General features: G+C 44.2%; 1 protein-coding gene across 5 annotated transcripts in view; it reads right to left on the bottom strand.

Moving 5' to 3' along the window:
• acot7 (acyl-CoA thioesterase 7) overlaps positions 1-24,492 on the bottom strand; it is a 198,453-nt gene that overhangs the window by 128,440 nt on the left and 45,521 nt on the right. For all 5 annotated transcript variants that reach the window (XM_084332589.1, XM_084332588.1, XM_084332587.1 and 2 more), the window contains exon 3: positions 22,088-22,247. In XM_084332589.1, coding sequence (XP_084188715.1) covers positions 22,088-22,247 — 160 coding nt within the window. The remainder of the gene's footprint in view (positions 1-22,087; positions 22,248-24,492) is intronic.

The following is a 24,492-nucleotide window of genomic DNA, read 5'->3' on the forward strand; positions in this document are numbered from 1 at the left end:
GGCTAACTTACTAACAATATACCTAATTCATTTTACATCGACAAGACGAGATCAAATGCAGACGCAGTTCTGTTCTGGCTCCGCTGTCATCGTCACACACACTCCGCTGTCAGTGCAGCCAGCAGGTGTGTCTGATTGGCTGCACTGATGCAGTGTGTCAGTGGCCTTGATTGCGAACAGCGGTCATTATTGTTCGGCAGAGGTCCGTTATCGAGTAATATCGGACCTCTGACGAGAGCTATTGACCAATCACAAGCAAGCATTTCGGCGAATGTGAAAACGCCATGTAATAATCAAAGCTAATTCATCCTATTGTGACATGGTTAAGCACCTGGTCCTGCACCTGGTGGTGTGGTTCGCCGACAACAACAAGGCCCTCAACACCAAGAAAGCCAAAGCAGGCACGCATGCCATCCCATATCAATGGGATGGAGGTCGAGCGTGTTTCCAACTTCAAATACCTCTCTTGGGTCCTCAACACCATCTTGTCTCCTCAGACTCTAGTGAACTTCTACTGGTGCACCATAGAAAGCATACTCACTAACTGAATCACAGTCTGGTATGGCAACTGCTCTGTCTCAAACCGGAAAGGACTGCAGAGGAAGGCAACAACTTTGCTGTTCCTTTGCACTCTGGTTAGATGCCAACATTTTTTGTTTTACTGTACTTGTAGTTGTGCATACATTGAATCTAATCTAATCTAATGAAGGGGAATTAATTGTTAGTCTGAAGACAAACCCTGACCAAATGGCAATGAGTACATACATATGTCAGACTGTCAAATCCATAACAAAAATGTTTAAACATTTTCCATAATATGTCCCCCTTAACACATTGACCGCCGGGGATTGTGCCCATCTTATACCCCTCTCTGCCACCGTTAAAAGCCTATGGAGATGTTTACCTTCTTTGCAGGGCTATAACTTTTTAAATTGTATTGCTATTGACATTACTATGGCCCATTCAACATCGATTATCTATCGTTCAGAATGTGGGAATGTTATACTTTTTCATTCATACATTGTTGTGTTAATACCTTCGAGAATATAAGTATGTTTTTAATCTTTTCTGCTTTAATTCCAAAAACGCTAGTTATAGGCCCAAACGTATGATAGATTATCGATTGGCGTTTCTTTCCCATACACGCTATATTAAAAAACTCAAATGTATATGATCGGGGGGGGGGGTCGTTTATAATTCCTTGATCATCAGTAACGGCTTTATGTAGTATGGGTGGATATATTGATCAGACTGTTTGCAAACAAGGAAATGCACAATCTGGTTGAAAATAACGTTATTGTTCTCTTACCGTGCGCCAATGATACTGGAGGAGAAAGATCCCAATTATTCGACGCCGGTCACCTATATCCATTGGCGCAATAAACGGCAAAATCATATAGATTATTGCGTTATGGCAGCGATCCATATGTACTATAGTGTCTGTCAGGAGCAGTGTTGCAGTGGCAAATTGACAGTAGGTCAAACGCTCCACGCGCGTGCGCGCGCATGCACAGTTTTTTTTGGCTGCTCTCGTCCTGCAGCTGGATACTATTGCCTCACAGCGCGGCCGTCAGCGCGCGGCCCAGAGAGCGCCGCTGGCTCTGCGGCTCTGCAGCTGCATGCTTCTCCGGAAGTCCGGTTGGATAATGCCATGTAAAAAGCAATTGCGCGTACTTCAGCCTCAGTGAGCGAGGTATAACGCCGTTATACCGAGTTATACCAGCACTGCACCACTGGTCAGGAGTCCCGTAGCGAATTTCCTCGACGCACCGATGACAACATCCGGTTTTGGCGAGAGTGTAACTCGCCCGACCATCCACCAGGCGGCGGGATTGAGCCGTTGCAGTCCCATCTAGGGTCCCGCTAGGGCATCGGGGGTTGGGTGGATGAATTATGAATGCCATGGCGAAAAAATAAAATATTGATCTCAAAAACGCTGTACTGTTGGCGGTCAACGCATGGTGGGCAATAACGCTGGAAAGCGATTTTGGCGACCAATGTGTTAAGCCATAATGCTGCCTCACGCATATTGTTGATTGAAGGAACTTGAGAGGCAGGAGAAGCAATGACATGGACCTTGACACTAGGAGATGATGTGGAACTCAACACTAGGAGATGATGTAGACCTTGATACTAGGAGATGATGTGGACCTCAACACTAGGAGATGATGTAGACCTTGATACTAGGAGATGATGTGGACCTCAACACTAGGAGATGATGTAGACCTTGATACTAGGAGATGATGTGGACCTCGACACTAGGAGATGATGTGGACCTTGACACTAGGAGATGATGTGGACCTCAACACTAGGAGGTGATGTAGACCTTGATACTAGGAGATGATGTGGACCTTGATACTAGGAGATGATGTAGACCTTGATACTAGGAGATGATGTAGACCTTGATACTAGGAGATGATGTGGACCTTGATACTAGGAGATGATGTGGACCTTGATACTAGGAGATGATGTGGACCTTGATACTAGGAGATGATGTAGACCTCAACACTAGGAGATGATGTGGACCTTGATACTAGGAGATGATGTGGACCTTGATACTAGGAGATGATGTGGACCTTGACACTAGGAGATGATGTGGACCTTGATACTAGGAGATGATGTGGACCTTGATACTATGAGATGATGTGGACCTTGATACTAGGAGATGATGTGGACCTTGATACTAGGAGATGATGTGGACCTTGACACTAGGAGATGATGTGGACCTCAACACTAGATGATGTGGACCTTGATACTAGGAGATGATGTGGACCTTGATACTAGGAGATGATGTGGACCTTGACACTAGGAGATGATGTGGACCTCAACACTAGATGATGTGGACCTCAACACTAGGAGATGATGTGGACCTCAACTCTAGGAGATTATGTAGACCTTGATACTAGGAGATGATGTGGACCTCAACACTAGGAGATGATGTGGACCTCAACACTAGGAGATGATGTGGACCTTGATACTAGGAGATGATGTGGACCTTGATACTAGGAGATGATGTAGACCTTGATACTAGGAGATGATGTGGACCTTGATACTAGGAGATGATGTGGACCTTGATACTAGGAGATGATGTGGACCTCAACACTAGGAGATGATGTGGACCTCAACACTAGGAGATGATGTAGACCTCGACACTAGGAGATGATGTAGACCTTGATACTAGGAGATGATGTGGACCTTGATACTAGGAGATGATGTGGACCTCAACACTAGGAGATGATGTAGACCTTGACACTAGGAGATGATGTAGACCTTGATACTAGGAGATGATGTGGACCTCAACACTAGGAGATGATGTGGACCTCAACTCTAGGAGATGATGTAGACCTTGATACTAGGAGATGATGTGGACCTTGATACTAGGAGATGATGTGGACCTCAACACTAGGAGATGATGTGGACCTTGATACTAGGAGATGATGTGGACCTTGATACTAGGAGATGATGTGGACCTTGATACTAGGAGATGATGTGGACCTCAACACTAGGAGATGATGTGGACCTTGATACTAGGAGATGATGTGGACCTCAACACTAGGAGATGATGTGGACCTCAACACTAGGAGATGATGTGGACCTTGATACTAGGAGATGATGTGGACCTCAACACTAGGAGATGATGTAGACCTTGATACTAGGAGATGATGTGGACCTTGATACTAGGAGATGATGTGGACCTTGATACTAGGAGATGATGTGGACCTTGATACTAGGAGATGATGTAGACCTCAACACTAGGAGATGATGTGGACCTCAACACTAGGAGATGATGTGGACCTTGATACTAGGAGATGATGTGGACCTTGATACTAGGAGATGATGTGGACCTTGATACTAGGAGATGATGTGGACCTTGATACTAGGAGATGATGTGGACCTCAACACTAGGAGATGATGTGGACCTCAACACTAGGAGATGATGTGGACCTTGATACTAGGAGATGATGTGGACCTTGATACTAGGAGATGATGTAGACCTCAACACTAGGAGATGATGTGGACCTTGATACTAGGAGATGATGTGGACCTTGATACTAGGAGATGATGTGGACCTCAACACTAGGAGATGATGTAGACCTCAACACTAGGAGATGATGTGGACCTTGATACTAGGAGATGATGTGGACCTTGATACTAGGAGATGATGTGGACCTTGATACTAGGAGATGATCTGGACCTCAACACTAGGAGATGATGTAGACCTCAACACTAGGAGATGATGTGGACCTTGATACTAGGAGATGATGTGGACCTTGATACTAGGAGATGATGTGGACCTCAACACTAGGAGATGATGTAGACCTCAACACTAGGAGATGATGTGGACCTTGATACTAGGAGATGATGTGGACCTTGATACTAGGAGATGATGTGGACCTTGATACTAGGAGATGATGTGGACCTCAACACTAGGAGATGATGTGGACCTTGATACTAGGAGATGATGTGGACCTTGATACTAGGAGATGATGTGGACCTCAACACTAGGAGATGATGTGGACCTTGATACTAGGAGATGATGTGGACCTCAACACTAGGAGATGATGTGGACCTTGATACTAGGAGATGATGTAGACCTCAACACTAGGAGATGATGTGGACCTCAACACTAGGAGATGATGTGGACCTCAACACTAGGAGATGATGTGGACCTTGATACTAGGAGATGATGTAGACCCTCAACACTAGGAGATGATGTGGACCTTGATACTAGGAGATGATGTGGACCTCAACACTAGGAGATGATGTAGACCTCAACACTAGGAGATGATGTGGACCTCAACACTAGGAGATGATGTAGACCTCAACACTAGAAGATGATGTGGACCTTGATACTAGGAGATGATGTGGACCTCAACACTAGGAGATGATGTGGACCTCAACACTAGGAGATGATGTGGACCTCAACACTAGGAGATGATGTGGACCTCAACACTAGGAGATGATGTGGACCTTGATACTAGGAGATGATGTGGACCTTGATACTAGGAGATGATGTGGACCTCAACACTAGGAGATGATGTAGACCTCAACACTAGGAGATGATGTGGACCTCAACACTAGGAGATGATGTGGACCTCAACACTAGGAGATGATGTAGACCTCAACACTAGGAGATGATGTGGACCTCAACACTAGGAGATGATGTAGACCTCAACACTAGGAGATGATGTGGACCTCAACACTAGGAGATGATGTGGACCTCAACACCCTGAGCATGTTTCCCGAAATCTCTTTGTTGTCGTCGTTCTCTTCCTCCTCTCTCTCCTCCTTTGTCTGACCATCTCTCTTTTCCATTTTCATCTGTCCTCCTTGTATTTATTACTGTCACCCCTACCTTAGCCTCTCTCTCTCTCTCTCTCTCTCTCTCTCTCTCTCTCTCTCTCTCTCTCTCTCTCTCTCTCTCTCTCTCTCTCTCTCTCTCTCTCTCTCTCTCTCTCTCTCTCTCTCTCTCTCTCTCTCTCTCTCTCTCTCTCTCTCTCTCTCTCTCTCTCTCTCTCTCTCTCTCTCTCTCTCTCTCTCTCTCAGAAACACCGTCTCTGCTCTGCTTTCTCCTCCACTCCGCCCTGAGCAGCATGTTCCAAGATGGTACAACGAGGCTGAGTTCCTTTACTGCTTGATCCCATCATCAAAACACCACATTTTCCATTACGCTGAGCCAAGTCCCCCCCCCCCCCCCCCCCCCCCCCCCCCACCGCTGACGGAGAACAGCTCTGAGGACAGCTCTGATGTGGCGTGAGAACAACAACCTCATACCTCCCAAAAAAGGTGGCTTGTACAGGAATTAAAGAGGCAGTTCACCCAAAATGTTAAAAGAACAACAACATGTTGTTCCCCATTACTCGGAGTATTGATCCAGATGTACTGTAACTGTTCACAATAAGGTCTGTGGATTATCTTGAGTAACTGTGTCATGATTTCTGGCATGAGACGTTGCTTTTGAGTTTTTCCAATTGCATTTTTGTGTGCTTTGAGCGACGAACCAGTCAGGGCAAGTCTTGTGTTCCTTTATTGATCCCGTTGGGGAAGATTCAGGTGTCAGGGCAGCGTGAATATTTTCCCTAACGGGGTTGCACTTTCGCGTTCGGTTTGCGCAATCTGATTGGCCACTGACGTTTCTGGTCATGTGACATGTGCGCCAATCGCGTGACGCCTGTTTCTGCGCCTATTTCCGCCTCGAACAGCCTGCAAACTACCTAACGCCTAGTTTATCACTGGTTAAGCTTAGGGCGACTCTTTCGAAGTTGGTTAAGGTTAGAGTTTGTAATCAGGGCTGGTGTTCTATCGCCCTGCTCTAAGACAAACTCTAACCTTAACCAACTTCGAAAGAGTGCCTAAGCTTAACCGGTGATAGAAACAGGCGTCACACGATTGGCGCACATGTCACATGACCAGAAACGTCAGTGGCCAATCAGATCGCGCAAACCGAATGCGGAAGTGCAACCCCGTTAGGGAAAATATTCACGCGTCAGGGCAGCCTGTGGGAGGGGGGAGGGGAGGTACAGGCAGGGGGAACACATTTTAACAGTAATAAATATAAATATAATATATTAAAGAAATGAACAAATAAATAGAAAATACACAGTTATACGGCAGATGTCTCCAAATCACATATAGATAGATAGCACTCTGGATGAGGGGGGAAATAGAGAACCTCTAAGAAAAGCTTCCTAATTATTCCCTGATTGATTACATTACTATTACTGTGAAGGGCTTTTGTCTTTACTCTGCATCCTATACCAAAATGAACTATAGTAAAACTATAGTATTCCTGTGTTTTTTTCACACACACACCAATTACTATAGAAACACTATAGTGACTCACTATAGAAACATTTATATGGTAAAACCCCAGGAATACTATAGCGATTCACCATGCATTTCTCTAATATTCCATCCACTACAGTGGAATGTGTAAAAAAAAAAAATAATAATAATTTAAAAAAACAGCATGCAAAGAACTATGAATAGAAAATAAAAATATAAAGTCAAGCCAGAAATACAATGCCTGTATTTGTATTACTGTGGAGTGTTTGTATGTCTCATCCAGAACAGAAGCGTTGATCTCTAGAGATACCTTGACATTTGAAATACCAGGCTTTGATTTAGAATAATGACAGTAGTAGAGTAGTGACATGGTCTGCCGATTACATCCACAGCGAAGCACAGAGGCGGTGTTGTGATCACTTGCGTGTAAGTGTATGTCCGTCACAGTGATCTCTCATCCAAACGGGATCAAACTGGGAGGATAGGTTGTAGGGGTGCTTTTCATGGTCGGTTAGTTTGAACTAATAACTGTCTGTGTGCACAGGCATTCACAAAAGCTACAATAGATGCTCTAAGAGAACAATAATAATAACAATTCTCACGCGGGGCTCTAAGAATGATGTCAGTCAGTCACTTGGACTCAGTCCAACACTTTGTCAGGTAGGAGCCTTAAGGCAACCTTGTCCTCTAACCACCACATGATGGCAATTAGAGTATCACACAAGAACCAACGCAGCTTAGTTCCTACTTTTCATCTCAAGAATTATTTTTATTTTTTATTATTATCTTTCCCCCCCTTCTTTTTCCGTTTTTCTCCCCTCCCAATGTTAGTCGTTATGCCAATTCCCAATCCCCTTCCTGGTCGTTGCGCACTCTACCCCCTACCGTCGGTCTGGGAGGGCGGAGACTATCACATGCTTCCTCCGACACATGTGTACCCAGCCCACCACTTCTTTTCACCTGGCAGCGCGGACTCTCACTGAGAGAGTGTAACGTGTGGAAGGTCACACTACCTCCCTCCAGATCCTTCCCTCGCTGTGCAGGCGCCCCGACCGAACTGTAGGAGTCACTGTTTACAACGACCCGGACCCACCCACCGGCTTCCCTCCCGCTGACTCTGCCAATCGAGCCAGTATGACGGCCGGCTAAGCCGGAGGCAACGCTGACAGCCGAATTCGATACCAGTGTCTCTCGCGTTGGTGACAAGTGCTTAGTCCGCTGCGCCACCCAACCGCCACCATCTCTAGAAATTCTAGTATCGTGACAATATGTCACACCAGCACTAACTTGTTTTGGTTACTCAATAGTGGTTCTCAGGTCTCCTGTTAGGGGCAGCAGCACAACCATTAGCTGGACTCTCAGATTCACAAAGCTCTTAGTCTTTGCACATAATTTCTGGCGCAGATGAGGTGCTTCGAGGCAGCACATATTGCATGGTGTTCAATAAGGTGGGGGCATGGGCTTGGGTCAAAGGGCACTCTTCTCATTCATAAATATTTACATTTACATTTAGTAATTTAGCTGACGCTTTTATCCAAAGCGACTTACAAGTTCTGTACGACAAGTCATCAGGAAGGGCACAACTCTATCAGCTGAGTAACAATGTTCATCAAAGTGTTGAGTGCTACAGTGTAGGTTAGTATATTTACTATATTAGGATGACAGTAAGGTTAATTAGGGTTATATATATATTTTTTTATATATATATTATTTAAAATTTCAGATAATGGTTGAAGAAGTGTGTCTTTAGTCGACGGCGAAAGATTGGACGGGTTTCGGCTGTCCTAACTGGGGTGGGCAGTTCGTTCCACCATTGTGGGGCAAGGACTGAGAAAAGGCGGCTTCTCCTTGATGACCCTCCCGGAGCTCGGATAGGAGTGGGTCTGAGGCGGCCAGAAGATGCAGAGCGTAGGGGTCTTGAGGGTGTGTAGTTAGAGACCATTGACCGGAGGTAGGCGGGAGCGGTTTTTAACTTTACAAACTACATTACAGTACATTAAGTAAGCAGTGGTCCTCGTTCCAAATAGCACACGTAATGATTAATCAAAGCTAATTCATCCTATTGTGACATCGTTGAGCACTCCTGTACATGGCTCCAAAACCTCTCAAGTTTCCAGGTGACACAGCGGTGAGGCAGCCTACAGGGAGGAGGTCCTGCACCTGGTGGTGTGGTTCGCCGACAACAACAAGGCCCTCAACACCAAGAAAGTATGCCAAGTCGAGTTGGGTGGCTTCTTTTGTCAGGAAGGGGCGGATCCTTCTGACGTTGCTCAGGAGGAATCTGCAGGTTCTGGTTGTCGCTGCGATGTGAGCGGAGAAGTTCAACTGGTCGAGATATTATATCAACATATGAGATATTATAAGTGTGGTTCATTATATATTACATTTAATTTACTAAGGTCAGTCTTGCCTGAATCATCTCCTCCTCCGAAGAGCAGGTTACCACAGCTTTTGGGAGAGTGTCGCTCCGACAGGTTTCTCCTCCTCCGAAGAGCAGGTTACCACAGCTTTTGGGAGAGGTTTTCCGACAGGTTTCTCTCTTTCTTTCATCCCTTTGACAACTAATGCTGGATGTTTACTGTCATATTGTCCTGCACTAATGTATCTTCTCAGCCTTGAGGACGACTGATTGATTGATTGATTGAAAAGTTTATTAACAGATTGCAGAATGGGTACAGTACAGTACAGCTCAATACATACAATTGTTAAGGGGATGCAGACCAGAGAAAGACTTTCGTCTTGTTTACATCAGGGTCCACATGTCCACATGTCCCAACACTAGACAAGATCTTCACTCACTTAGTTGTTGCCAGTTTGCCACTGTGCATTGCAGCCAACTCTTGAGCACTATAGGAAGAATAACAACATAAGCAGACCAGAGGCCAGGCAGGAACATCACTGTGGAGCTGTTGTTTCATGACACAACGCTCCCTCCTAGTGGCTGAGATTGAAGGTTGCACTACAGTCTATTAGCCATTCATTCTGTTTAAATGATTTAAATTAAACCTGTATTATATATATAAAAAAAATTAACAACCAAGTAAAAGAAAATGACGTTGAACCTCACCCTTTGAATAATTGAATAAACTATTATAAAATGGTAAATGGTGCATTTATATAGTGCTTTTATTCAAAACGCTTTACAATTTTGTTCCTCGCATTCACCCATTCACTCACACATTCACACACCGGTGGCGGAGGCAACCATCTTGCTCCCGGCTGGAGCGGGAATCGAACCAGGAACCATCCGACTACCTTCCGGTTTTTATGACCCATCCCCACTTGATGGCAAGATAATAGGTCTTACTATTATAATACTTATACTACTCGTATAATACTCCATCTACGCTCAACCTTCTTAACCTACATCTCATGGTAAACTGGTATGTTGTGATGACTGTGAAAGGAATGCTTGAACATATCAGGCACACTTTTACATCAAATTGCATACCAGTTTTGCTAAAGGTTTTCTTTAATCCAATATTATAGTGAATATAGTACCAATAGTACTATAATGTACTAAACCGTTCATTAAACCCTTGAAGAAAAACAGTCTAATCATGTAACATAAGATTCTGTGCGTGCTTGCATTTGTCTGTGTGTGTGTGTGTGTGTGTGTGTGTGTGTGTGTGTGTGTGTGTGTGTGTGTGTGTGTGTGTGTGTTTTAATTTAGGTTTAGTGTAAGAGTTTAATTGTGTCCTTTTGAGATAAGAAATAGAAAAATAGAAATCTCTCAGCCATACAAATGTCTAGACTGTAGCTTATGCACTGTGTTGTTGTAGTACACAACCTATACGATCACTGTAGTGTTTAGTATTTTCATGGTAATGTAAAGTAAATGTTATTGAGGCATTACAAAAGAAAAGAGCAGTTGTGTATCTCTCTGCTGGGGGTACGCAACATGTGCAGTGATCAGAAGACGACAACTGTGTTGTTTTATGCGTCTTCTGCAGCTGAGGGACAAGAAATGGCGAAAAGCAGTTCCGAGTCACTCTTCTGTCTCTGACTGAATGAGAACCATTACATGTACTGTATATAACGTGACAACAGCTTCATGTTCATATGTGTGTGTGTGTGTGTGTGTGTGTGTGTGTGTGTGTGTGTGTGTGTGTGTGTGTGTGTGTGTGTGTGTGTGCGTGCGTGCGTGCGTGCGTGCGTGCGTGCGTGCGTGCGTGCGTGCGTGCGTGCGCTCCACCCTATAGGGACAATCATCACGGCTCGTACCCACAGTAGACATGCAGGCCTGGGGTCGTGTGACTGAAGCCCTGCTGATGAGATGCTGCCTGACTGACTAGAGAACCTGGATAGCTGCCCCCCCCCCCCCCCACACACACACACCATGAATGCACACACACACTGACATACATACACAGGCCCAGTTGTGCCCTCATAAAGGCACACAACACACACACACACACACACAAGCACATATGTATGCATACAAAAACACACGTGTGCACGCATAAGCTGACACATGAATGCACACGCACAACACAGGGATGCAAGACAAAGATGAATGCATTTGAAAGGGAACGTTCCGTTTTTGGGGGGGAATTCACCATGTACAGACAGGAGCTTGACCCCATTGACTTTGCATTGGTTTGTGGCTAACTATCTGGAGCTAGTATGAGGAACAGCATGGATTGTGCTGAGAAAGGACTCTGCCAACAACAACATCATTGAAGAAGCTGGGTAAGAAATAGGGCTAGGGTTTCAAAAATCTGAACTATCCCTTTAAGCCCTGATACATGCATGCAGACACACAACACACACACACTGCAAAAACACAGCATTCCTTCATATTCAGTATACCTTCATATTCACTATACCTTCCTATTCAGTAGACCATAATATTCACAAGCCCTATGTTGAAGGAAGTGTGTGTGTGTGTGTGTGTGTGTGTGTGTGTGTGTGTGTGTGTGTGTGTGTGTGTGTGTGTGTGTGTGTGTGTGTGTGTGTGTGTGTGTGTGTGTGTGTGTGCATGCAACGTGCGTGTGCGTGTGTGTGTGTGTGTGTGTGTGTGTGTGTGTGTGTGTGTGTGTGTGTGTGTGTGTGTGTGCATGTGTGCAGGTACATGCAAGTGGCATCTGTGTCTGCTTGGGCCACAGTGTGTGATGCCCGACACTAAGCCAACATGACAGAAGCAAATAATGTCTGCTCCCGTTATCCTCTGCTCCCCTCGGCCCTGCAGGAGCGTGCACACACACACGTGCACACACACACACACACACACACACACACACACACACACACACACACACACACACACACACACACACACACACACACACACACACACACACACACACACACACACACACACACACACACACACACACACACACACACACACACACACCAGCGTTTCCGTTAGCCGGTAATTACCGGTATTTGACTGGCAAAATCTGTTGAAGTCCGACAAATTTAATCTCTCCGGTCATAGTGTCCGGTGAAAATAGTTCCCTCTGGGCACAGTTTGATTATTTGAATTGTATTTGGATGGGCTGGAGTTGGGTGGCCTATGCGATGAACGAAACAATCATTGCGTTTGTTGTCGTTGCTTCGCTCAGCGAGAGCTTGCTGCTGGATTTGCGGAAGGCATGCAGCTGCAGACCCACAGAACCCACCAGCTTTGCTGGCACAGTGCGGTCCCCAGACCTGGAAAGCTGCTCTGCGGGTCTGCAGCTGGATGCTTCTTGCAAACTAACTGCGGCGCTCGCGCTGATATTGTTGGACCGGCTGCTTGGTGGAGCAACGATGAAACGAATGTAATGAATCGTTCGTCGCATGGGCTATTTAATTTTGGCCTGTTTTGGTACGGTTCGGGTGGTCAAGTTGTGCTTGGAGGGAGTTGTTTTCACCGGACATTATGACCAGCACCAAGTCGTTGGGACTAGGTGGAGATATACATCACGCAAACCCACGATAATGTTGCCGTCTCTCTGCCAAATTTCTCAGTTCTTCGCTTGATATAATTAATACAAATGTCCAATATAACGGAATTCGTTAGCTCATAAATGTGATTATAACAGACTGCTGTTTATTAATGTCGGGCCGACTGCCCACAGACACAGGTCTATTTGATTTAAAGTCGGCAGCAGCACGGAGTCTCTGGACTTATTTTATTTGGAATATAATGACTGTATACGCAAAAGTAGCCTAGCTTTAAGTTAAAATATTATAAATCTACATGCCTTGAGGATGTCATTCTTTATATAGCCTGTTGTTTTTAAGCTCAATAAACTCTGACCGGAATTTCTCTCATTTGACCGGTAGATAAAAATCTACCGGACCCTGAGACCGGCAACAATTTTTTCTAACGGAAACCCTGACACACACACACACACACACACACACCTACATGCACGCCCACATAAGCCACTGAATATATGCCTTTTGTAAGTGCTTTCCTAAGCCTTTTTTGTAAATTGTATTAGTAATTGTGCAAACTTACTTTTTTTACGGTGTTGGCCTAAAGGACAATAGTGTTAACAAAGGCATAGCCGGTCGTCCTTATGCCTAGGCTAACGTTAAATGAAAAGCTATGTTTCTTACGTTAGCAATATCTTGCTGGCTAATTTGAGCTACTCTTAGCTAGCTAGCTTGCTAACGTCTGCTAAGAAGCTTGAAAGTCATATGTAACATGGTATGTTAGCTAATTACGTTAGAGCTAACATTAGCCAGCTAGATATAGCTAACATTAGCTAGCTAGATATAGCTAACATTAGCCAGCTAGATATAGTTAACGTTGGCTAACTTAATCGTAATCTTTCATTTAACGTAAATGTATTTACTTGAAAGTTACTTCAAAGGGCAACTTCGATTGATGTACAGTCGTAAACAGAACAGCATACAGTAGTCCCCAAGGATGCACATTGAGCATTACACTTGAGTCCAGGAAAAAGTACAATGCCCATGTTCATCGCAACAATGAATTATGCTGGGGTGTCTGCGTAGTGTAGAGGCCTAAGCACTCGCTTACCACCACAGAGACCCAGGTTCAATTCCCTGTAGCGATACCTCCGGCTTTGTTAGACGTTCCAACAAACACAATGTTGGTGGGGTATGAGTCCTAGTTGTTAGTTAACCTGCACACTCTCCCAGTGACTCCTAGCTGTCAGGTGAAAAGAAGCAGCTGGCGACTCCACATCAGTGGTAGTCTACACCCTCCCCAGACCAACAGAGGAGACAGGTGGTAGTCTACACCCTCCCCAGACCAACAGAGGAGACAGGTGGTAGTCTACACCCTCCCCAGACCAACAGAGGAGACAGGTGGTAGTCTACACCCTCCCCAGACCAACAGAGGAGACAGGTGGTAGTCTACACCCTCCCCAGACCAACAGAGGAGACAGGTGGTAGTCTACACCCTCCACAGACCAACAGAGGAGAGAGGAGACATGTGGTAGTCTACACCCTCCCCAGACCAACAGAGGAGACAGGTGGTAGTCTACACCCTCCCCAGACCAACAGAGGAGACAGGTGGTAGTCTACACCCTCCCCAGACCAACAGAGGAGACAGGTGGTAGTCTACACCCTCCCCAGACCAACAGAGGAGACAGGTGGTAGTCTACATCCTCCCCAGACCAACAGAGGAGAGAGGAGACATGTGGTAGTCTACACCCTCCCCAGACCAACATAGCAGACAGGTGGTAGTCTACACCCTCCCCAGACCAACAGAGGAGACAGGTGGTAGTCTACACCCTCCCCAGACCAACAGAGGAGACAGGTGGTAGTCTACACCCTCCCCAGACCAACAGAGGAGACAGGTGGTAGTCTACACCCTCACCAGACCAACAGAGGAGACAGGTGGTAGTCTACACCCTCCCTAGACCAACAGAGGAGACAGGTGGTAGTCTACACCCTCACCAGACCAACAGAGGAGACAGGTGGTAGTCTACACCCTCCCCAGACCAACAGAGGAGACAGGTGGTAGTCTACACCCTCCCCAGACCAACAGAGGAGACAGGTGGTAGTCTACACCCTCCCCAGACCAACAGAGGAGACAGGTGGTAGTCTACACCCTCCCCAGACCAACAGAGGAGACAGGCGGTAGTCTACACCCTCCCCAGACCAACAGAGGAGACAGGTGGTAGTCTACACCCTCCCCAGACCAACAGAGGAGAGAGGAGACAGGTGGTAGTCTACACCCTCCCCAGACCAACAGAGGAGACAGGTGGTAGTCTACACCCTCCCCAGACCAACAGAGGAGACAGGTGGTAGTCTACACCCTCCCTAGACCAACAGAGGAGACATGCGGTAGTCTACACCCTCCCCAGACCAACAGAGGAGACAGGTGGTAGTCTACACCCTCCCCAGACCAACAGAGGAGACAGGTGGTAGTCTACACCCTCCCCAGACCAACAGAGGAGACATGTGGTAGTCTACACCCTCCCCAGACCAACAGAGGAGACATGTGGTAGTCTACATCCTCCCCGGACCAACAGAGGAGACATGAGGTAGTCCACATCCTCCCCAGACCAACAGAGGAGACAGGTGGTAGTCCACATCCTCCCCAGACCAACAGAGGAGACATGAGGTAGTCTACACCCTCCCCAGACCAACAGAAGGACCAATGACCAGGACCGTGACACACACGAGGAATTGGCATAACAACTAAATTGGGGAGAAAATGGGAGGGAAAACGACCACAAAAGAGTATTATGCTTACCAAAGCAATAGTACAGCAGCTCTGTAACTATCTTTTTTAAACCTTATTATGAAAACAATTGAGTCGATTTCTGGATATGAGCTAGAGTTGGACGATGTGCAATTGGCAATAGCTTTGAATGTTGTCGATGAACACAAGTTGTCGCTCATTAGCACAACCCTAATATGAGCTATACACCTGATGTTAGCTAGATGGACCATACTTACAAGTAGGAGAAATACATTTTAGGTTTTGGTATTTTCTAGGACTGTCTTTGAACAAAGAAAATCGTCATTGGTAGACTTTTCATAGGCTGAAGATGTTGAAGATGTTGACAATAAGAAACAAATGTAATGACACACTGGCTTTATCTTTAAGAATTATACTGCAAGTCATATCACAATATCTGCTCAAATGATTGCAATATGATATTTTAGCCACATCATCAGCTCTAAAATACATACACACACACACAAACATACACTAGCTAGAAGCATATACAGTACCTACACATACACATCGAGACACACATACACACCAAAGATGCAGCGACAATGAGCAATACACCATACACACGCACAGTCGCACACACACACACACACACACACACACACACGCACACTTCTGTTCTGTTCCATATATAATGGTAGCCCTAGATTTGGTTCTCTCTCCCTTTAGTAAGGTCTCCATCTCAGGACTGTCTATGGCAGTGCCTGTGTGCTGGCTGTTGACCTGTCATCTCTAACCCACCACCTCTCTCAAACTTTCTCCCGCCAAACAAACCAGGCAGTCTGGTTCAAGTTAGTTTACTGTATGCAGGTGTTATGCGCAAGTTACTGTTGCATATGTAGGCTATGCTATTATATATAATTTATATAGGCTACCTAATACCGACATCAAAATAGATTGTATGCCTCTCTACAAATCATATTATACCAGGTAGCCAATTGTCGGAAAATATGTCTTGGAATCAAATTGATGGAAATCCGTCGTACGACGGAGAACTTTAATCCCTGCACCTACCTACCAATCACCCACCCCCCCCCCCCCCCCCCCACCCAACCAAACATCAACCAACTAACCAACCAACCAATCACCTACTCAACCAACCAACCAACCATCCAACCACCTACCCACCCAACCAACCAACCATCCACCCACCCACCCAACCAACCATCCAACCACCTACCTACCCAACCAACGAAGTAAGAGCAACCAGTAAAACCTGTTGCTAGGGCAACGGCAGCCATGGGGATATCTCTTTTGTCTCTGGCACTCCCCCCCCCCCTCCCCCATCTCTCTCTCTCTCTATCCGTCTCTTTCTCTTTCCTTCCCTCTGTTATCACTGTCCATCAAGACAGTCCTCCATCTCTGCTCGTCTCTCTGTCTGTCTTTCTGTCTACACCCTCCCTCTATCTCTGCCACTCTCCAAACCCACCAACCATAAAATTGCGAGCAGCCTGACCATTTTATACTGAAATATTGCAGAGATTGGTCAAATGTGCAAGCTGTCACAAATATTGCTGGGTTTGGTTAAAATGTGACATCAGAAAGTTGCTGACCAATCACAAATTAATTTGACAAAAAGCAGAGATGTGAATGGATGTGAACAGTTGATCAAGGCATTCCTATGTCATGGTCAGACTACTGCTTGACCTTACTCCTAAAAACCCACCTCACCCCTGCCCATTTTGACAACCTAGGATGGCTTAGAGTAGACGACAGAGTAGAGAGTACAGCAACTTGCAATAGGCCTGGTCTACAAGATACACTACACCACTAAGGTACCCATGTACATGTCGAAATACTTCCCAAAGGTCAGTGAATGCCATGACCATAACACCAGAGGGAGCTCCACAAATCATGTTCAACCCAGATTCGGCTTAAACAAGGGACTAAACACGTTTCGCAATTATGCCACAATAATGTGGAACGCCCTACCCACAGCCGTAAAAAGGGAGGCTGTATGCCATGTACGTCATAAATGTCATTATCAATTGAAAATGGGGGACCCTGATGTAAACAAGATGAAAGTCTTTATCTGGTCTGCATCCCCTTAACAATTGTGTGTATTGAGCTGTACTGTATTGTACCCATTATGCAATCTGTTAATAAAGTTTTCAATCAATCAATGTGTAGGATTATGTCAGTCTTTCATTCAATCAACTTGTACATTTGGTATATAATATTATGGTATGCACTGTATGTGTGATATGATATACAATAGACCTGTTTTCTGTATACATCAGACTCAGTGAGCCCCACGCAAAACAGCAGCAGAAAGGAACGTAATCCTGATCAGAACAATGGGGCAGACTACAATATTATAATATATTTGTTAGCCATGCTAGCGATCTAAATAATCAATCCATGCCAAAGCTAGATATATAAAAGGTGAAAGACTCACACTCACAGCCATGCTGATTTGGCAAAATTACATCCAGACGTTTTTGTTTGAAACAACTTTTAGTCACGGGAGTGCCATGGTTTCTCCATAGAACCCTGTCGTATTATTTTAGCGCAGCAGCTCGTGCAGGTCCAAGGCAACTTAGTCACGTGACTCAGTTGTTATTGCTGATTGGCTTGAACGCGGTATGTTTGTATACAGAAAACAGATCTATAGGTATGTATGTACCAATACAATACAATACAATAGGGAATTAAGGGTAGAGGTATGGTATCAGAATTTAGTATTGGGGAATGTATCTGATACCAATACCCTATAACAGGGGTGGCCAACCCGCGGCTTGCGAGCCGCATGCGGTTATTTTCCTGTCAATGTGCGGCTCTTCCATCAAAAATAAATAAAAAAATAAAAATATATAATATATATTTTATTTTTTTATTTTATGTCACTCATTCCATAAGGACGTAGAATAAACATTTACAACTTTTTTTTTAAATGGTCCATTTGCATGTTCTTGGTATCTGAATCTAGGGACATATATGGATCAGTGTCAGAAATAGTGTGTCTGTTACTAGGCTTGAGTAAATTGTAATGAACCAAAGGAGAATATCAATTCTATTTAAAGGTGACATGTACTGTATAAATGTCATTTTTCAGTCTCTAGCATTGTATTATAGTAATAGGAGTTCGTATCAATGTGTTTTAGTGTCTAAATACCATATTGGCGGATTGCTCTGATTCAGCTCAGCCCTTTTCCTCCTCCAGTAAATCAGGCCATTTTGATTTGAACGGCCGATATACGTCATACGGCCGCTGGGTAGCGCATAGTGATGCGATTGGCTCTGTGGTTGGAGCTAATGCCCGCCCCCATTCTACCTAGACTAGACAGTGAGTGGAAGCCACTTCCTCATGCTGCGAGGCGGAGTGGGGCCCGAGTCCCGACGCCTCTGCATGCGCTCTGGAGGGAGAGAGGGAGAGAGAGATGGAGAGAGAGGGAGCACTTTGGGGGGGGGGGGGGGGGGGGGGGTCGGGGACCTGCTGCGCGGCACACGGGAGAGGGGAGGAAGGGAGGCCCACAAGCTGCCGCGGTCCCCCCCCTCCCTCTCTCTCTCTCTGTCTCTCTCTCTCTCTCCCTCCCTCCGGAGTGTGCAGAGGTGTCGGGTTTCGCTCTGGAAGAATCTCTCTCTCTCTCTCTCTCTCTCTCTCTCTCTCTGGAGTGTGTGCAGAGGTGTCGGGTTTCGCTCTGGAAGAAGCTCTCTCTCTCTCTCTCCCACCCCCCCCCTCTCTCTCTCTCTCTCCCACCCCCCCCCCCCTCTCTCTCTCTCTCTCTCTCTCTCTATCTCTCTTTGTCTACCAGTCGCTGTGTGGGCTGACTGTCACTCAAAGTGCTTATGGGCGGAGCCAGACCATAACAGCCTAAAATCTTGAGGCAGAAAAATGCTGGTTTTGAGTACTTGATTAGAAATATAAAACAATGATTATTTTTGGAATAAACCTTACAGATGTGTTACATAGACTCACAGGAATTGTGTAAAGTTGCCCAAATAGTGCTAGGAATAGCAGTACATAGCCCCTTTAAAAAAAATTATTATCTTTGACTGTGAATAACACCATGCTAAAATTGATCAGACCTGAAAAATCTAAGCAAATGAATAAAGGGAAGATGATTAAACAGAAGGTTTTGTAGATACAGTACTGAATTCTGCCATCTTTTTTATAATGTAAATTTCTCCACCATTTTTCGTCGTATTGCAACACCGTTTTTTGCAAGACGTTCACAGAAAGGTAGAGAAACTAACTGCGTTCTGTTTTATGGCAAAACAAACGTAATGCTGAAAATATACACTTTTACTGTATATCTCGGGCTTAAGAGGTTAACCCTGTGAGGCCCAAATTAAAAAGACATTAGCAACTTCAGAGGCCAGAGGGTGGGACATATAAACACATTACTATCAAATAGCATTGTGAGGCTGAACAACAACACCAATTGACTATACATGTGCTTACATTTTTTTAAATAAACATTCTTTTTTTAAATGGCTAAAAGTGATTTTGTAATTTTGCAACTGTGGGTCTCACAGGGTACTTTTAACCCTGTGAGGCCCAAATAAAAAAGACATTAGCAACTTCAGAGGCCAGAGGGTGAGACCTATAAACACATGAAGGGTGCCGTGACTGAAAAAAAAGTTGAGAAACGCTGGTATATGGTGTGGCTCTTTGTGGTACCAAAGTCATTTTTGTGGCTCTTGTCTCTGACTGGTTATGGTCTGAAATCATACGTTTAAACATACCAAGGGAAGGGAGAACCTCCAACTTCAGAGAGAGTTGGAGGACATTCCATGAGTTAGAGGCATCAAAGGAAAAGGCTGACTTCCCTAGATCAGAACAAACTTGAGGGACCCTAAGAACCATCCAGTCAGTTGAATAGGTTCCAATATTCCAATCTAACAGTGAGGAGATATAAACAGGTTGTTTACCAACAAGGGCTTTAAAAATAAATAAATACCAGTGTTTGTTGCGCCTTTCTGCAAGAGAAGGCCAACCCACCCTATCATACAGGACACAATGGCGAGTATCATATCTGTCACCAGTAATAAACCTAAGATCTGCGTGATATGCAGAATCCAGAGGTTTAAGAGTTGATGCCGCAGCATGCCTATAAATTACATCACCATAATCCAAAACTGATAAGAAGACTGATTCAACAATTCTTTTTCTACTAAATAAAGGAAAATTGGATCCGTTTCTGTAAAGGAAACCAATTTTCTGTCACAGTTTAGAGGCAAGATTATCCACATGGAACTTGTAAATTGCTCGTCAAGATATTTAAACTCAGTGATTCTCTCTATACAAGAGCCACTGACAGTAGATATCAGCACATTATCAAAGTTAATATTTCTGGCTCTTGAAAACAACATACATTTTGTCTTACTAGCATTAAATCTTTAATTGCCAGAGATATCTCTGGGTTAACTCGCCATGCGTTGGCTGCCAGACCCGAGATATCTCGGGTTTTGGTAGTTTTTTCTTTTATTCGATATTTGTATTCATTATTCATCCACTGACATCGGAGTTGCCATAGGAAAGGATTTTGAGATCGCCAAAGTGCAATACCGGCCGCATCCTGCCAGATGGCAGTGTCGCCCACCCTTTGAAACCTTATATCTAACTCTGTGTTACACTAAAATGTCTCCGGGTGCTAGACGGAGCAGACTAAGTCGTCTCATCCGACCACTTCGGAACGCATCTGGCACACTCAATCCATAAATTGCGCCAAATTATGTCCGGGACCAGATGGACACCAATACTGGAAATCGCGACAATTGGAATATTATTTTTGGAATACCCCCGACCACAGGTAAGGACTATCTGACATACATTTCAGCTTGATCCAACAATGTTTTGATACCGATCTAGCTGATCAGCGTTTTTAGTGTTCAATACAAATGCTGTTACTGGCAATCAAAGCATCAGAAACGACCCCCCGCCCTTTCATGCATTCATGATGAAACATAATACCTATTATATACATTTGATATGGAAATAGTAGCGTGTCCAGGCAAGAAACGCCAACGCTTATAGTAGAATTCACGTTGCGCCCTATAAATCGCTGCCCAGGAATTATCCCGGATCACTCTGAAATTATACTTATATTCACCACGGGATAACTCGCAAACGTATTCATGAAAAAAATTTCTCTTTTTTGCATTTTGGACGGAAGAAAGTCACTGTCAAATGACCATAGTATTGTCCCCATAGCTATAATATAGAATATAGATATACTGTAGCTCTCCAAACATAGTGACGCACAGTGAAAATATGTAATGGAAACCTGGTACGTTAGCTACAAGGCCAAGACTAATAGCTGGTACTGAATGAGTTAAGAACTCATTTAAGATTAACAAGGGCATCCTGAAGAGCATAAAAGGAAAGTTGCAATTTCTCAATGGCCAACTGTACAGTCAGCAATACAGTACACAATTGTGTCATCAGCATACAAATGGGCATGACATCCGTACAAAGAAGAAACAATGGACATACGTAAAACTTACCAAGGAATTCCTTCGTAACTCAATTTACGTACTTATTATATATACACTTTGAAACGAATGCCTCACATTCACTCACACACCCACAGACACCGACAGCGAAGGCAGCCATGCAAGGCGCCAATCAGCTCGTCGGAAGCAGTTAGGCCTTCCTATTTCTCGGTACCCCTAGACCTGGCATAATGACACACGCTTTACCTGTGAGTATGTTCTCTGACATGACGATGACCTGCACCTCCACAGAGTGCTTGGAGACGTAGGAGATCTGGGCGCTGACGTGGCCCACCTCGCCGATGAACATGGGCATCAGGAAGTCCGTCTTCTCCACCCGCGCCAGCGCAGCCACACAGTGGTGGCCCTGGGGGGAGGGAGGAAGAAGGAGGGTGAGGAGGCCACAGAGACGAAGAGGACTAGGCTCAACTATTTTGTTAAACAGAAAGGTGGCCAAGTAAAAAAAAAAAAACATTCTTATAATAATTCTTATAATTTCTGAAAATATTTCATGTAGGCCTATTTATACTAAAGTTGTGTTAAATTGAAACCACTTAATGTGTACTTAGTTAAAAGTTGTACTTAAGATGTACTTAAATATACTGAAATTATATATTTATGTATTTTTGGTTACCAAAATAGTACACTTTTGATATGTTTACTGAAGTACATCTTAGGTTTGGTAAACATCTCAGTTCTTGTTTTTTTAAGTGTACTTAGATTACACTTACTGCATATTCATGACTATCATGATGATATGATACATTTATTTATATTGTGCCCATAAACCAATAGATACATCGGCCCGGAGCGCAGCCCGGGAATTTTTTTTTAAACAGAAAGACAGGAAACAATAAGAAAACAGAAGAAAAATACATGCAGGCCAACCAAGCAGACAGAGAACAGACAGACATAATACAACACAAAATCTTGCTCAAGGAATTTTAATGAAATAAAAAAAAAACACGAAAAGGTGGGTTTTGAGCATGGCCTTAACTGTTTCAGCACCAATGGCGGAAAAAGTCGGGTTAACTCGCCATCGCTTGAGCGCCAATCACGAGAAAATTAGGGATATTTAATTAGGGATGCACGATAATCAGCAATTATGACATCATCCCGATAAACCCGATAAAAGTATTGATAGCTCCGATAATAAAAAAATATATATTTTTTTGGTACACTTTTTTTTTTTTTGTCAACGTTCACACGCACAATATATGCTTACTTAGGATTTGACTTGATTCAACAACAAAGCAGTCGGGGCAATGGCAAGCCGAAAACGGTCGAAAATTTTGTTATTCTTTTACAACTGAGGTAGGTAGATTACATTTTTAGAGACTAAAGTACAGAAAAAACGTACCGTTGGGTACCGGTATCGATTCACAGGTACCGGTACCGTATCGGTTCAAATGTGAACGGTATCCTACTGACAAAGCACAATACCTGTTGGTTTTTAGTTCACTCATTGTTCAGGGAAACACATTGATAATGACATTGACGGATTGTGAATTTTGTGATTGACTCAAATTATATTTATTTGGAAAAATAAATATAGTCACTTTATTTGAAGAGTCAAAACTGTTCTCTTGGCTTTTTTTTGTTCATAGTAGTAACGCTCATGTTATGATAAATCTGGTTAGGTCAAAACTACAGGAATATACATTAAAAAAATATATAATACAATAAATATATATATATATCGGTTATCGGTATCGACCTTGAGGAGCAGAAAGTTATCGGTATCGATATCAGGGTCAAAAAAACAATATCGTGCAGCCCTAGTTTTAATAGTTATTTCTTTTATTCGCTATATCCATTCATTTTTCATCCATCCAGCCTGACGTTATCATTGGGAATGGGTCTGAGCTCGCAAAAGGCCAATACCGCCGCCTAACGCCTTGCGGCCGGTATTGCACAAATCCCTCTGGCTGGGACTGTGCATCGATCTAAGAAGTCCGGTCCAGGTTTTCCTTCTCGGGCAAGAGTAACGTTATAACACACGGATTGGGGGACACTGGAGCAGCGTGGATTTATGTGTTTTGGTTGAGAAGTGTTGGATCAATAAACGCGATCAATATTTGGAATGGTGATCAGGAATTGGATTAATCTTTTTGCAGTACATCAGAGGTGAGGTAAGGACTCTATGTTACCAATCTTGGGTTAATCCGATGTTTCTTTTGTAACGATCACAAGTGTCTGTGTGTGTGCGTCCTGTTGGCGCCGACCAAAGCACGGAGGGGTGACTTTCCAGCACGCATGATGAAACATATAATACCGATAATCTAGCTATAATATTTAATATAGTTTTAGCACTCGCAAACACCGGCATTATCCCATTGAACAGAGTGCTGGCCTTCTTACCACAAGGTAAACAGCGACCTCTAGGCACGGAATGAGTTAAAAGTGTTTGCAGATTTGATGTTTAGTGAGAGCTTATTCCAGAGTTTCGGCGCTGCAACTGCGAAAGCTCGGTTATAATATTGCTATAATAATGATTCAGTGTAAAACACAAACCCACAGCTGTTACAACATGCATGGAGGTCAGTCCACCTCATGTAGATTGAAACAGCAGTGCCACTTGGTGGATTACACAGTGAATTACACAATGTAAT

The sequence above is a fragment of the Notolepis coatsorum genome (genome assembly GCF_963971535.1).
Source record: "Notolepis coatsorum genome assembly, chromosome: 17".
Lineage (NCBI taxonomy): Eukaryota > Metazoa > Chordata > Actinopteri > Aulopiformes > Paralepididae > Notolepis > Notolepis coatsorum.